Source organism: Eptesicus fuscus, chromosome 19, assembly GCF_027574615.1.
Source record: "Eptesicus fuscus isolate TK198812 chromosome 19, DD_ASM_mEF_20220401, whole genome shotgun sequence".
Classification (NCBI taxonomy): Eukaryota; Metazoa; Chordata; class Mammalia; order Chiroptera; family Vespertilionidae; genus Eptesicus; species Eptesicus fuscus.
In genome coordinates this window covers 13,944,122-13,960,030 of record NC_072491.1, presented here as the reverse complement: position 1 = coordinate 13,960,030, position 15,909 = coordinate 13,944,122, and the positions used below count along the sequence as shown (strand labels likewise).

The 15,909-nt window shown below is 40.6% G+C and overlaps 1 protein-coding gene across 3 annotated transcripts in view; it reads left to right on the top strand.

Moving 5' to 3' along the window:
- The window catches only part of RRM2B (ribonucleotide reductase regulatory TP53 inducible subunit M2B), a 32,096-nt gene extending 19,616 nt beyond the window's left edge, over positions 1-12,480 (top strand). For 2 of the 3 annotated variants that reach the window (XM_008148495.3, XM_028156154.2), the window contains exons 7-9: positions 5,615-5,719; positions 7,061-7,174; positions 8,635-12,480. In XM_008148495.3, coding sequence (XP_008146717.2) covers positions 5,615-5,719; positions 7,061-7,174; positions 8,635-8,787 — 372 coding nt within the window. In that variant the 3' untranslated portion in view covers positions 8,788-12,480. Of the gene's footprint in view, positions 1-5,614; positions 5,720-7,060; positions 7,175-8,412; positions 8,442-8,634 lie in introns of all 3 variants that reach the window. The other variant, XM_054708489.1, reaches the window with a different exon arrangement.
- Positions 12,481-15,909: the final 3,429 nt, after the last annotated feature.

Genomic DNA, 15,909 nt, shown 5'->3' with positions numbered 1-15,909 from the left:
AAAAGAAAATAAGTCATTTCTTCCTTGGCTTTTAAGACACCGCTTTCCTCTTGCCTCTTAACTATTTCTCCTCAGTCTCCTCTGCTCATCCTTAAATATTGTATTCTGGTTCCCTCTTTCATTGTTTATGACCTCCTGGCTGTTCTTATGTATTCCCATGGAATCAGCTACCACCCAGATGCTCATAACATCAAAACTTTATCTTAAGCCCATATATTCTTTTCTAAGCTCCAAACTTGTGTATTCGAGTACATGTTAGATGGTTTTTCCTGGAAGGCGAAGTCAAACTCATCTTTCTCCCAAGATTGATTCTTCCTTCTGTTTTCTCTAGAAATGTATTAAGAATTTCCAACTTCCATCCACTCATTTAAATTTGAAATCTTGGAGTCATTTTAGATGGTTTCTTTTATTTTTCACACACAGACACAGACAGTAACTAAACCTTGTCTCCCTCTACCTGCGATACCCTTTCCATCTTTCCTGCCAATTTTTTAATTTGTTAGTTTCCTTCTTAAAGTTGCAACTCAAAACTTTCCTAACCTAATAAGGTAAAATTGACCACGCTTTCCTTCATGTATCTCTTTGAAACTAGAACTTCTTCCTATCTTACAGTCCATAACATATATTGTACATCTTTTCTCTCTCCTTTGTTAGTCTCTAAGCTCCTTGAGTTTATCTTTCTATTCTCAGTATTTAGCCCATTACAGCAATTCAGTTCATATTTATTGACTACACTAATCCTGGCTCAGCTTATCTCTAAGTGACCTTAATTTCTCTGAGCCTCAGTATCTTCAAATATGAACCTTAAAAGGGTTTTGTTAAAATACAATTAAATAGTATGTGTGAGTACTTTTTAAGTGCCATAAAATGCTTTGTATAATTACCTTTTGTTGTTTTATGCCTTTAAATTTCTTATATATTTTTATTATTAATGTCATATCTGATTATTATAGAGAAGTAAGAGAATAAAACCACTCAATCTGAATACAGATAATCAATCACTTTTAGTATTTCATTGTTTTTCTTTCTAGGTGGTTTTTTTTTACATTTAAATCTATGTAGATATATACAGACATCATATCTTTACAATTTGAGATATTCTTGTATTTTTGTAAGCTATTCTTTTTTCACTTAGCAGCATATTGTGAGATTTTTCTATGACAGTAAGCATTTTTTGTAAACAGTAATTTTGTTAGATATATAATATTCTAATGAATAGTACTATTTGACTATTCTATAGTTAGAAATTTAGGTTGTTTCCAGATATTTTGTTTATTTGCTTTGCTATAATGCAAAATGCATATCTTTGTACATAAGCTTTGTCCCAAATTCATAATATTTTCCTAAGCTAGATTTACCTAGAGCTAGAATTACTAGATTTTAAGGTATAAACATTTGAAAGGTCATTCATACTTGCTTGCAGATTTCTTTCCAGAAATTTTATAGCAATATTCAGCCCTACCTAGCAACCTATGAACATGTCTTTTCGTACCATACCCTTACTAGAATTTGGATTTATGTGATAAATGTTTGACAAATTTTTTTAAAATACGTTTTTATTGGTTTTTTTGTTTTGTTTTGTTTTTGTATAGAGAGAGGAAAGGAGAGGGATAGAGACATAGAAACATTGATGGGCTGCCTCCTGCATGCTCCTTACTGGGGATTGAGCCTGCAACCTGGGCATGTGCCCTGACTGGAAATTGAACCAGTAACCTCTTGGTTCATGGGTGGATGCTCAACCACTGACCAGGCTATTTGACAAATTTGATAAGAGTAATGGTATCTCATTATTGGTTTTATTTGCATTTGTTTGATTACTACTTAGATTGAACATTTAAAAATAATATTAGTCATTTGTATTTTTTTCTGTGTTTACTTATTCTTGTCTTTTTTTTTAAATATATTTTATTGATTTTTTTACAGAGAGGAAGAGAGAGGGATAGAGAGTTAGAAACATCGATGAGAGAGAAACATCGATCAGCTGCCTCCTGCACAACCCCTACTTGGGATGTGCCCGCAACCAAGGCACATGCCCTTGACCGGAATCGAACCTGGGACCTTTCAGTCCGCAGGCCAACGCTCTATCCACTGAGCCAAACCGGTTTCGGCAACTTATTTTTGTCTTTACTTTTGTTGATATATATACCTAATGCATAGTGATTGGGCTCTTTCACTAAATATTTTTAAATGATTTTTAAAAATATTTATTGCATGATTATAATATAAAATATGAATTTTGTTATATTTATTGCAAATATTTTCCCAGTTTGTCTTGCTTTTTTATTTTGTTTGCTCTTTTAACATACAAAACCCTGAAATTTATTGATGAGCTTTGAGTGATGAGTTAAGTAATCACACACATTTTCTTCTTGGCTTTTTAACATTTAGCTTTCTAATGCAATTGGAATTTGTTTAGTATAAATATTGAACTTAGTATAGATATAGTATAGTACAGGATAAGTTAAAATTTTATTTTACACACTCTTGGGAAGTATTTCAGTTCTTTGTTAAGTAATCCATCGTTCTCATCTTTATTATGTGTTAAAGTTTTAAGTATTCTAAAATCTATTTCAGGGCTATTTTTTCTTTTTCATCAGCCTACCTGTCAAATTTCATGCCATAATAAACTATTTTAATTGTATTTTATTTTATGTTAATAGTCTTTTATGTTTTGACTAGTGGCTCTGCACACGTAGCTTGCTGCTGCTTGTCTCAGCTGGCCATCCCACCCACTGCCGCTCATAGCTCTCCGCCCCACGTAGCTCGCTGCCCCGCCCTCCTGCTGATCAGTCATTATGTGTCACGGCGTAACACCATTTGCATATTACCTCTTTATTATATAGGATGATAGGATAAATCTCATAATTTTCCTATTAAAAGTATTCTTACAAGACTGTGTCCATTCTTCCAAATTAAGTTTTAAAAATTGAAATATATTTGACATATAATATTGTGTAAATTTAAAATGTAGGACATGTTAATTTCATACATTTATATATTGTGATATGATTGCCATTGTAGTAATAATTAGCACCTCTATCACATTATATTCTTTCTTTTTAGTAGTTGGAATAATTAAATTCCAGTCTCAGATTACTTTTTTAACTAAAAACAATCTTCTTAGGATTTTAAGTAGAATTTCTTTAAACCTCAAAATTAACTTTATTCATTTCTTGATTTAGCAATACAAGTACCCACATTTGATTTACTCATCACTGGAATTGGTAGCTAGCTTTCATTTTAATCACCATTTTCTTTAACACCCATTAGCAGCTTATTTTATATTTATTCAGCCTTTGGTATTTGAAGTAATCTCTGGAGTCAAGTCTGAAGAAAATGTTTCACTAGCAAATTTTTTAAGATTAGCTATCAAAGAGGTTTCTTCTCATGGTTTCTTCTGGGAATGACAATTTAGCTAAGTAAATAATCTTTGAAACACAACTTTGATTTGAGTCTTATCTTTCAACTAGAGGCCCATTGCACGAGATTTGTGCAGTGGGGGTGGGGGTCCCTCAGCCCAGCCTGCGCCCTCTCGCAGTCCGGGATCCCTCGGGGGATGTCTACCTGGGGATCAGGCCTAAGCTGGCAGTCAGACATCGCTTTCGCAGTCCAGGGCTCTCGCAGTCCAGGACCCCTTGCTCCTTACCACCCGCATGCAGTGGAGGTGGGAGAGGCTCCTGCCACCGCCATTGTGCTCGCCAGCCGTGAGTCCGGGTCAGGGCTTCTGGCTGAGTGGTGCCACCCCCCCCACCCCCATGGGAGTGCACTGACCACTAGGGGGCAGCTCCTGCGTTGAGCACCTGCCCCCTGGTGGTCAGTGCATGTCATAGCAACCCGTCGTTCTGCTGTTTGGTCGATTTGCATATTGGCCTTTTATTATATTACTAGAGGCCCAGCGCGCACGATTTCGTGCGCGGTTAGGGTCCCTAGGCCTGGCCTGGCCTCCATCGCATGGCCTCTGCTGCCCTGCAACGCTACATGAAGCTCCCTACCCCAGAACGCTCCACGATGCTCGCAGCCCCACCACTGCTCCGCGAGGCTCCCCCGCCCTGCGACTGCTTCGCGAAACTCGCTGCCGCCTGAGTGACTGCTCTGCTAAGCTCACGGCCACCCCGAGAAGCAGCCCACCACCGCCCCTCAACAGTCCCCAGTCCTGCCCCACCACCAGCCCCCCCTCATGGTGAGCGGCTTGGGAGCTGGGGAAGAGGAGGGACCGAGAGGTGCTCCATGCACTTCATGGTGACCGGTAGCCCATTCAGTCGTGATGCCACCTAGCTCTTTATATATATTAGGATTATATAGGACTAGAGGTCTGATGCACGAAATTTGTGCAAGAATAGGCCTTCTTTCCCCTGGCTGCCAGCACCAGCTTCCCTCTGGCACCTGGGACCTGGGCTTCCCTCACAGCTCCAGCTTCATCCGGAAGGACTTCTGGTCTAATTAGCATATTATGCTTTTATTATTGTAGATAGTTTTCAGGTACTTGTTGATTTACTTAGAAAAACCTAAGCAAATTCTGATTCGTAACCCTTTAAAGTGTCTGTGTCTTCCTCTTCTTCACCATTTGGTAGTTTACAAAATTGTTTCTTTTTAAAAAATATATATTTTATTGATTTTTACAGAGAGGAAGAGAGAGGGAGAGAGAGTTAGAAACATCAATGAGAGAGAAACATCGATCAGCTGCCTCCTGCACTGGGGATGTGCCTGCAACCAAGGTATATGCCCTTGACCGGAATCGAACCTGGGACCCTTGAGTCCGCAGGCCAACGCTCTATCCACTGAGCCAAATGGGCCAGGGCCAAAATTGTTTCTTTTTCCTTGTGGTTTAGAAATGTTAATCGACTCTGCCTTAGTGTCCTTTTCTGTTAATTTTGTTTGGAATGCCATTATCTTTCTGTATCTCTGGCTTCTTTCTCTTTTTTTGTTTTGACTTTTTAAAATTTTCTTCTGTTATCTTCAGCTTTAGAACATCTATTCTGTGTTCATTGTGGGTTAAATTATTGTAGGTTGAATCTCCTTGCTCTGTTCTTCAACTATTTAACATTCTATACCATTTCTTGTATTTGCATAACCATTCTGTTCTCAAGGTATTTCACAACTTTTTCTTCTTTGGTCGAGTTATTTGCAATGTCATTTCATCTTCAAATGGTATGCTTAATCCTTCACTTTCCATTTTCATTGCACTAAACTCATTTTTAACTTGAGCCATTCTTATTTAATATAAATGACTTTTCAAAATCTGAGTGTTTCATCTGTTCTTTAAATACTTACATTTTTCAATCATTTCTTAATTTTTTAGACATTAAAAATGAATGAACTTTTATAGCTCTTCTTGCTTTGTTTTCCTTTCCAAAATGCTTTTGATTGTAGGTTTTTGTTGTTGTTAATTAATTCTTCTTTCATGTTGATGAGCTAAGATTTGCTGGCACTGAAAATTTTTTATTATGGGTTATTATAACTTGCATTTTAATGAGAAGAAAAGAACCTCCTGGACCTCTTAATCCTTTTTCTATCTTCTTGCATTCCTAGAACCTATTCTATAGGATGCCTGACACATCACTGTGTGAAAATAGCTGATTAAACTTTTTTTGACATTTTTTTTCTTCTGTTTTAGGGGCTTCACTGTGACTTTGCTTGCCTGATGTTTCGATACTTAGTAAATAAGCCTTCAGAAAAAAGGGTCAAGGAGATCATTGTTAATGCTGTTGAAATTGAGCAGGTAAGCAGGGAAGCTTATATATGATTAGCACATCTCTCTCTGAAGTTTGTATCATTCTATTATTAGGTTGACTCATATGAAACTGCCATTTTGCAGGTAAAAATAAAAATCAACAATTTTATATGGTCAATCTGACAGTACCAATAGATAATGTATTACAACTATTATGTCAGTTTATAATTTGGTTTATAAGTAAGTATTATACATTACTTTATGTATATAAAGTCCGTTTAAGGACTGTTTTTTCTGTCTCATTGACCTGTCAAATTTTGTGCCATAACAAACTATTTTAATTATTTTAGCTTTATATTTTTAGATTGTTAGCTGTTAGACTAAAAGTGATGGTTTCTTGTTTGTTTTGTATTCTCAGAAATCTAGCAGGGTATCTAGCTAGAAGCATGCACCAGATGCTTATAGAATAAATAAATAAATTAGTGAATAGTAAAACTCAATTTATAGCATGTAACAATCTATGACTAGAAAGATCTGGATGCTCCACTTAGGATGTGTTTTATTATTTGAAAGAACTAGTTTAAAAGTAAAACAAATTTTTTTAAAAAAAATGTTTTTAAATACTGCATAGTTAAACAGCCAAACTTCTTATATTGGGAGAGGGGAAAAGGCATAAAATACATTTTGGTATCTGTAATCATTTTGAGAACTAAATTCACATGGTTAATGTTTTTATTTTTCCTCTATTAACACTTTACCATTGTCTGTTAATGTAATTGGAGTACAGTTTATCTTCCAACCCTCTTCCAGTCTCATTTTCATTGTTAATTGTGTTTTCTCTCTTTTGTAATGTCTTTCCATAATGATGTTCTCCACAATGATCATCTTTGGTGAATCTTTTTCTACATATTTCAGAACAAAGTATCTCCCAATATCATAATTTACCCTGGCCGGGTAGCTCAGTTGGTTAGAGCATCCTCTCAGTACGCCAACGTTGCGGGTTCAATCCCCGGTCAGGGCACATACAAGAATCAACCAGTGAATGCATAAATAAGTGGAACAATAAATCGATGTTTCTCTCTCTCTCCCTTTCCTCTCTCTCTAAAACCAATCAGTATAAAATTTAAAAGTACTAGTAATTTGGTAATTAGTTTCCATTAATTTGGCTATTTGAGAATGTGAAATAATGTGAACAGTAAATATCCCAAACATTTTTAAACAAATGGACATTGTTTGCCATGTTGAAAGAATTTAACCTAGTGTACTTTCCTTGGACAAGATTAGTGACTTAGAAGATTAATAAGACTAAAACAGTCCTTTTATTTGGAAGATACATACTTATTTCATGTTCTGTCTTTGTACTATATTCTATTTTTGTTTTTCTCTCAGGAATTCTTAACAGAAGCCTTGCCAGTTGGCCTCATTGGAATGAATTGTGTTTTGATGAAACAGTATATTGAGTTTGTAGCTGACAGATTGCTTGTGGAACTTGGATTCTCAAAAGTAAGATGTTTTAAAATGTATGACTACTAAGCTAAAATGTTATTGTCAAATGAGGTGACTAAAATATTACATTTCAACTGAAAGCATTTGTAACATACTAGTTTACTTTTAAAATGTCCATTGCATTGTTTTTTGTTTTTGTTTTTTTTATTAAAATATATTTTTATTGATTTTTTACAGAGAGGAAGGGAGAGGGATAGAGAGCTAGAAACATCAATGAGAGAGGAACATCGACCAGCTGCCTCCTGCACATCCCGGGGATGTGCCCGCAACTAATGTACATGCCCTTGACCGGAATCGAACCTGGGACCTTTCAGTCTGCAGACTGACACTCTGTCCACTGAGCCAAACCGGTTTTGGTCATTGCATTGTTTTGCATGAACAAATTGGCTTTGCAAAATCCTTTGAAATTTAAAATGAAATTCATAACAGAAGTAGGATGCTGATAAATCTTAGAACTAATAAGCTCAATAAGTTATTTTCTAATAATTGCATGTATTTATTTAAAATCAGATTATTTTTAGATAATTGTATTTCATATGCATTTATGTGTTTTACCCTCATATAAATCTCCATCTGTCTTTGTTGTAATTTGGAGGTTAATACTTTTTTAAAAATATATTTTTATTGATCTCAGAGAGTAAGGGTGAGGGAGAAAGAGATAGAAACATCACTGATGAGAGAGAATCATTGATCGGCTGCCTCCTGCACACCTCGCACTGGGATTGAGCCCACAACCTGGGCACATGGTTCATAGATCGATGCTCAACCACTGAGCCATGATGGCTGGGCTGGGCTAATACTTTTAAATAGGAAATAGTTATTATGATGACATTAACTATCATAACTTACTCTTTGAACTCAGTTGTCTTGAAGTTATTTCTGTCATTTTGTTTATCAGATATAATGTATCCGGGTTTCGTAAAGAGGTGTGATTTTCAAAGGACTTAGCAGATGGTGGTTGTAGCCAGACTACCCGGGTTTGAATCCTGGTTCCACTACTTTCTCGCTATGTGACTTAGGCAGGTTGCTTAACCTTTATCTCAGTTTCCTATCCATAAAATGGAGATGATAATCATAGTACTACAAAGGATTATTTAAAGCACTTAAAATAGTGTAAAGGCACACCAAGTGGTCATGTTTTATTCACAGAACTTGACTGTGTTCTGCATTTTGGTTGGTTGGTATTAAATCTTTCATTTCCTGAGATAACCTCCTTTTCCTTTTCTACTTCTTAGAATACCAGAGATGCTAGTAACTTGAAGAGGTTAGTAGGTGATCTTAGTCATCGGAACATTTATCAGCCTTGAGCCTCTCCAGATTCTTAGGGAATAGTGTGGTACTGTGGGTGACTAGATATGTGTTAGAGACTTGAGCTCTGTTACCTGTTGCTCTTCTTGTGGGATATAATTTGGCTTCTTCAGAATATCTAATAACATTTCTTCTTTTTTTCTTTTCAGATTTTTCAGGCAGAAAATCCCTTTGATTTTATGGAAAACATTTCTTTAGAAGGGAAAACAAATTTCTTTGAGAAGCGAGTTTCAGAGTATCAGCGTTTTGCAGTGATGGCGGAAAACACAGATAATGTCTTCACCTTGGATGCAGATTTTTGAAACCCTTCCCTTATCTAAACTTATCATTGGTAAATAGCAGTCTATTTTTCTCTGCTTTAAAAAAATATAAAAACAAAAAATTTCTTTTTTAAAGTATCTCCTTTAAGGAATTCCTAGGAGTTTTCTCAAAAGGAAATTCAAAACCAAATATCAGTCCATTTGGATCTGTATGAATACCCTTTAACTTTCCAGTTTAACAACCAGAGTCTGACGTAAATGCTTTTGTTTTGTTACCAAAATATAAGATGGCATTATGTAGTGATTAATAGCTGAGGTGAGGTCTCAGATATAAATTTGAGATTCTGTCCTTACTATTTTGTGTGACACTTGGCAAGTCAGTTAATTGCTCTCAACCTCAGTGTACTTACCTTTAAAATGATTATAACAGCCCTGGCCAGTGTGTCTCAGTTGGTTGGAGCATCATCCCATTAATCAAAAGGTGGCGGGTTTGATTCCTGGTCAGGGCATATGCAGGAGGCAACTGATTGATGTTTCTCTCTCCCATTGATGTTTCTCTCTCCTTCCTCTCTCTAAAATAAATTTAAAATAAAAATAAGTAGAGTGTAATAGTAGGTCCTAAATTCAGAGAGTGAATGTGAGGATTTAGGCACAAAATAAGTGCTTAGTCAGTGCTACCACCACCACCACCACTACTGCTATTACTACTAGTACGTATTATTATTAATAGTGTTAATTGCAGTGATATTGTGATAAAATGCTCCCATTTCAAGGTAATTATAATTCTAGATCCTAAGATCCAGAGTTAGATCTTAGCATTTTTAATGTTTGAGGAAGGATATAAAGAGTTCCTAAAGATAATAATTCTCATTAATTTGAGAGTAACTTCTTTGAATTCCTTGGTATGGAGTAAAGGAAATTTAGTTCTTAGTTGCTTTGGGCAGGATACTTATGGAGTGGAATCCAGGAGGTTATTATAATAGTTGGCCTTATAAGCAAAATGATTCTGCTCCTTTAGAAATTAAAAAGGGTAACTATTGCCAAATGTAACCCTGGAATGTTTAAAACCAGGCAAATTAGCTAGACTAGCATTTCCCAAAGAGTGTTTGAAGAGTTATTAGCCCTCTAGATATTTTGGGGGGTTCTGTGGTCAGATGAGTTTGGGAAATGCTGTACAGTCTATTCCTCTTTACAGTATACACTCAGTACATCAAAGACTAAGAAATTCTGTAGTATGTAAACTTATTTCCCTCTGCATATTCCAAACTTAACACAGATATGTTTTTCATTTGTTAATATCTAACCTGACTAGCATTCCTCAGAACATACTCCGGAAAAAGCTGGCCCGGGATAATTTTATACGTAGAAGAAGGTCTTGTGGCTAAGCCAGGGAGAACCTGCTGGGGTTATGAGCCATTTCAGATTTATGCCAAGCTGAGTAATGTACTGTGATTGGGCTCATCTGTATTTAATACTCTTAAAACTTTTTTTTTTTTCTGTTGTGAGATGTAGTTCTTTTAATGGAACTGCATGCTGCAGGATAGCAGATGGTGCGGGAGATGGAGGAAAGGACAGAAGCCAAGCTCTCTGAGCAGTCTGCCCCTCTTTACAGTAAGGAAGTGTCAGAGGTCGCCTGAGCCCCAGCAAGCAGTGGGGTGCCCCACTCGCAGCATAACACCAGGTCATAAAACTCTGGAAGCTCAGATTTAGAGATTTCCTCTTTGTATAAATTTTTGCTCCATGCATGCCACAACTATCTAATTGATTAAAACTGGATGCTCTCAAGTGGATGCAAAAGGAAATGACTGTAACCTTATTTGTTAGCATAATATCAGAAACTTGAGATATCTGGCCTATGATAATACCATTTGTTTGTTCAGTGCTTCATAGTTTGCCAGGTGTTTTTAACATCACGTCATTTGGTCTCGCAACAGTGTTCCGAGCTTGACAGAGCAGCTAGTATTGAAATTTTACCAATGGAAAGAGTGAGGCTCAGAGAAGTTAAATGACTTGGCCAAGGTCTGTTCATAGTCACTATCCCTACAATGTAATTTTTTAAAGGTCATCATATTTCTTGTATTTAGTCATTTGTCGACCTTCTTGATTTGATTTTGCCTATTTCCCCATTAAAGTATTACATACTTTAATTAAGGTATCATATACATTAATTAAAGTATCGAAGTATCATAAACATCTTAACTATATTCAGGTAATATGTTCAAATATATTTATTGCCATACAAAAGCTTACCATTTAAAATTGATAATATCTGTAATGATGGAATGGAAGAAAAATAGTCCATATTTACAGTCCATATATCCTTTGTTTTGAATCCAAATTTTTCTCATAGGTAATGACAGGTGCCTTAATTTGAAGCTTATTTATAGTAGCAATAAACCTAACTGTATTGAGATTAAGAAATTTTAATACTGAAATACTGGATTTTTAATACACTGGTGTATTATATTCGGTATTCTATACCCTTTCCCAGGCCTCCAGGTTGCATATTTATTTATTATGTTTAGTATTTTGGTTCTTAGTTTTGAAGGAATCAAGAAATTGTGGAATTTCTTTTTAGTATTATCTCGCAGGTAAAGAAAGAAAGAGTATGTTTACAATTTTTTAACAGCACATGTATTTAAATCATTGCTATAGCAGTTAAAGTTAATTTTTTTAGGAATATAAAAACTGGTAGTCCTGTGATATATTGCATTTATTTAAAATGTTTCATTTTAGTATGTAGAATCATGTCTTAGAAGGATTTGGGGAGACAGTTTGATCCAGTGCTTTCAGACAGGGCTGTTTTTGTCCAATTATATACAATAATGAATAATTATTATTGCAATACAAGCTTACCCCAGTCATGTCTCTATATATGAAATTTTTACTGTTGTTTCATTTTGGAAATTCAAGTTTTCTGCTTTTGCCATTTTGTTTTTCATTTGTTCACTAAAAAAGTGATTATTGAGAAAGACAGCAGCTTGCATATTTAAAAAATAAATTATTGAATTGTCAGAGTCTTGCATTTCACATTTAAATGTGCTAACATCACTGTCATAGAATTCCCAAATTGCATTTGTGCAGATTAAGCTGAGGGCCAAGTGTCACTAACTGGTTTTCAGTGATAAAGAAGGGCTGATGGGCTTACATGACAGCAAATGGAGTCCCCTAATCAGTTCTTACGTTTTTGAACTAAGTTGAGTGAATTGGTAGCCGAATCAGGAACTCGTCCCCAGCAGAATCTGCATACATGGTACAGAAGTGAGATCTGGATGTCTTTGTTTGAAGTGGTCTGCTCCTTTTGAGACAGCTGCGGGTATGAAGGGGAATCGGACATTCCTGAGGCTGTCCGAAGAAAGAATTTAAGCCTTCGAATTTTAGGTTATTTCTGTTCAGGAAAATATAGGTGCAAATGAAAGGCTGGAGAATGATTTTTTTATACAGATAAAAATATAACAACTCAGTATATTCTAAATTCACAAGATTCATAACTCATGCATTTGACTTTGTTTTATGACCATGTTTTGATATTTCCAAATGTCTGGTCATTTAGCAAAGTTATTTGGTATCTACTGTGTACTGAGAGCTTTATGAGGTGTGGTGTAACTAATATTTTTTTGCTAAAATACATTATGGTCAATCAGGACAGCCCTGCATACATAGAATTTCCCCCCCCCCCAAAGAAATGAGTTATTTTGTTTTAGTTTAGTTGAAATAAACTGTATCATAGCTACATTACTTGTGTATGTCCTTTTTGAGTAAGAGTGTTTATTCGTGCAGGGGCTACCCTAATCAAGAAATGTATATATTTCCCCAACCCATTATGAACCCAATAATCCAGTTTTTCCATATTTGCATCCAAGCAGCCAAATACTTCTAGAAAAAAAGTCATACACGATAAATTGGATCTACTATAAATTCAAGATTGCCCACTGTCTTAGTCTAGTCAGGCTGCTATAAAAAATAATAGGTGGCTTAAACAAGATACTTATTTCTCTCAGTTCCATAGGGGCTGGGAAGTCCAAGATCAAGGTGCAGACAGATTCAGTCTGGTGAGCCCAACTTCCTGGTTCACAGACAGCTGTCTACTCGCTGTGTCGTCCGTGGATGCAGAGCCAAGAGAGCTCCCCGAGGTCTTCTTTTAGAGGCACTAGCTCCATTCACCTCTCAAAGGCCCCACCTCCAAACCCGTCCCATCGGGAATTTGGTCTTAACATGAGGTTTGGTGGGACACAAGCATTCAGCTCATAGCGCCTACCTGAGCCCCTTCTTGCAGTCCTACTACACTTTCCTGGTAAACTCGGTCTCCATTCTCCTCAGCTGCTTTTTCACCCTGTCTCCCCTCGGCTGCTACCCTCACTCCAGACTTACAGAGCACATGGGACCCACTTGCTTTGTATATGTCATCTCGTCTCATGCTCTTAATGATCCTGTTGGGAAGGTATTCTCCCCCTCCTCTCACAGTTATTTGTTGAGTGTATCCTAAGTGCCAGGCACTGTGCTGGGTGCTGGAGATCAGAGCAGGGGAAGACGTCCTGTCTGCTTCATGGAGCACAGTGGGGTAGACACGTAATTAACAAGCGAAGTAAAGAAAAGGTTATTTCCTCCATTTGGGAGAAGACTTTCAGAGAGGTCCACCTGTCTACTCCTTGCTTCAAGTGGTTCAGATAGAGCCGGCATTGTGGCCCAGTTCTGCTTGACAGCAGAGCTCATGCTCTCTCCAGAATCCCCAGGTGAAGACATGGCTGCGTCTCTGATGGGCAGAGTCCCAGGCCCCACTCCTTCAAAGGGCTGCGTGGCCTGGCATGGCAGCGGTGAGACCGGGCCAGAGAGCCGGCAGCTGCAGGTGTGCTCAGGCTCCAGGGGAGAAGGCCGGCGGGGGTGAAGGTTAGACTCGGCCCCATCCTGCTAGCAGTTGCAGGGGGCCCTGTTGAGATCACTGGGGGATTTGGTGGGCAGGGCTGACAAGAGAATTTAGCAAAGCTAATTCCGTCTAATTCTCCAAAAGGGGAAACAGCGTCGGCATCTTGCCAGCTGCCACCAATGGAGAGCTCAGCGTTGCCAGCCCCCCTGGGTCCCTCCTGGAGCTGGGGAAGCCCAAGGAGGCCATTGTGGCCACTGCCTTCCCTGAGGCTGGGTGAAGCAGAAGAGGCTGGGGTGGGGGCGGGGGGACACTGTGCCAAGTACCCTTCTGTGCTCTGCAGGCCAGAAGCATGGCCTGGCTGCTCCATTTGGGTGGTCCCTGTACCCCATCGCCAGCCTCTGGCTTCTGGTGGGTGGTACCTGCTGGGGTGATGGTGGTGGAAATGTTCTGCTGGAGCTCCTTCCCTGACTTCCGCATGGGGGAGCCATTGAGCTGCTGGTCTCAGCTCAGGCTGCTCCTTCCTGCGGGAACGAAGGAGGTAGATTGTAAAAGAAGAAAGACTGTGTTTCTAGATGAGCTTGGGCCGCCTGGCAGGCGTGGGGCCTCCGGACACATAGAAGAAATTCATGCAAAGCCCCGGCCCTTTAGAAAGGGCAAGCTCCCGGCAGGGGCCATGGGGAGTCCCAGCCCAGGCTGACTGGGTAGAGATGAACATCCAGGAGACAGTGCCACACGGAAGGCCTGCATTTTGGTACCAACTGAAGGAGAAGCCTCTTTCCATAAATGGAGGCTGAGCAGTTATGAAACAGCTAACAACACCACATCTGGGAGGTTCCAGAGGGCTGGGCTCGTCGCTGAGGTGCAGTGATTGGTACTCGCCTAGGGGGAGGGGGTGGTACAGAGGGCAGCGTCCGATGGCAGAAAGATGGCACTTACCCTCTGGCCCCTTCTGAGAGGATCTGAGGATGGAGGGGAACATACTAGCTCTTGTCTGTTGTTCCAGGAGGGCTCACGTGAGTTCCCTTGGCCCTGGATATCTGAAGCTCCCGCCCACCTCAGTCTAGGAAGGTGGTAGCTGTACTAGGGGCCGGATGGGTGTCTTTTCACAATTCAGATCTAGGGAGATAGGGGGTCATGTAAGGATGCTCCATCCTGTGAATCTGTCTTGACCCAGGTGCCTCACTTGCAACCCATAGAAACTCCCTCAAAATGTGGGGCCCACAAGCATCCCTGGGTCCGGGTGAGACCATGTGTCCCTGGATCTGGGTGAGGCCTTGTGCACCTAGGCCCGGGTGAGCCCAAGTGGCCCTGGGTCTGGGAGAGGCCAAGCATCCCTGGGTCCGGGTGAGACCATGTGTCCCTGGATCCGGGTGAGGCCGCGTGCACCTAGGCCCGGGTGAGCCCAAGTGGCCCTGGGTCTGGGAGAGGCCAAGCATCCCTGGGTCCGGGTGAGACCATGTGTCCCTGGATCCGGGTGAGGCTGCGTGCACCTAGGCCCGGGTGAGCCCAAGTGGCCCTGGGTCTGGGAGAGGCCAAGCGTCCCTGGGTCCGGGTGCGACCATGTGTCCCTGGATCCGGATGAGGCCTCGTGCACCTAGGCCCGGGTGAGCCCAAGTGGCCCTGGGTCTGGGAGAGGCCAAGCATCCCTGGGTCCGGGTGAGACCATGTGTCCCTGGATCCGGGTGAGACCGCGTGCACCTAGGCCCGGGTGAGCCCAAGTGGCCCTGGGTCTGGGAGAGGCCAAGCGTCCCTGGGTCCGGGTGCGACCATGTGTCCCTGGAGCCGGAGGAGGCCTCGTGCACCTAGGCCCGGGTGAGCCCAAGTGGCCCTGGGTCTGGGAGAGGCCAAGCGTCCCTCGGTCCGGGTGAGACCATGTGTCCCTGGATCCGGGTGAGGCCGCGTGCACCTAGGCCCTGGTGAGCCCAAGTGGCCCTGGGTCTGGGAGAGGCCAAGCATCCCTGGGTCCGGGTGAGACCATGTGTCCCTGGATCCGGGTGAGGCCGCGTGCACCTAGGCCCGGGTGAGCCCAAGTGGCCCTGGGTCTGGGAGAGGCCAAGCATCCCTGGGTCCGGGTGCGACCATGTGTCCCTGGATCCGGATGAGGCCTCGTGCACCTAGGCCCGGGTGAGCCCAAGTGGCCCTGGGTCTGGGAGAGGCCAAGCGTCCCTGGGTACGGGTGAAGCCAGATCCTGGGTCCGGGTGAGGCCGTGCGCCCCTGGATCCATCCGGGTGAGGCTGGGTCCCAGGTCTGGGTGAGACCACGCGCCCCTTGGGTAGGGGTGAGGCCACGTGCCCCTTAG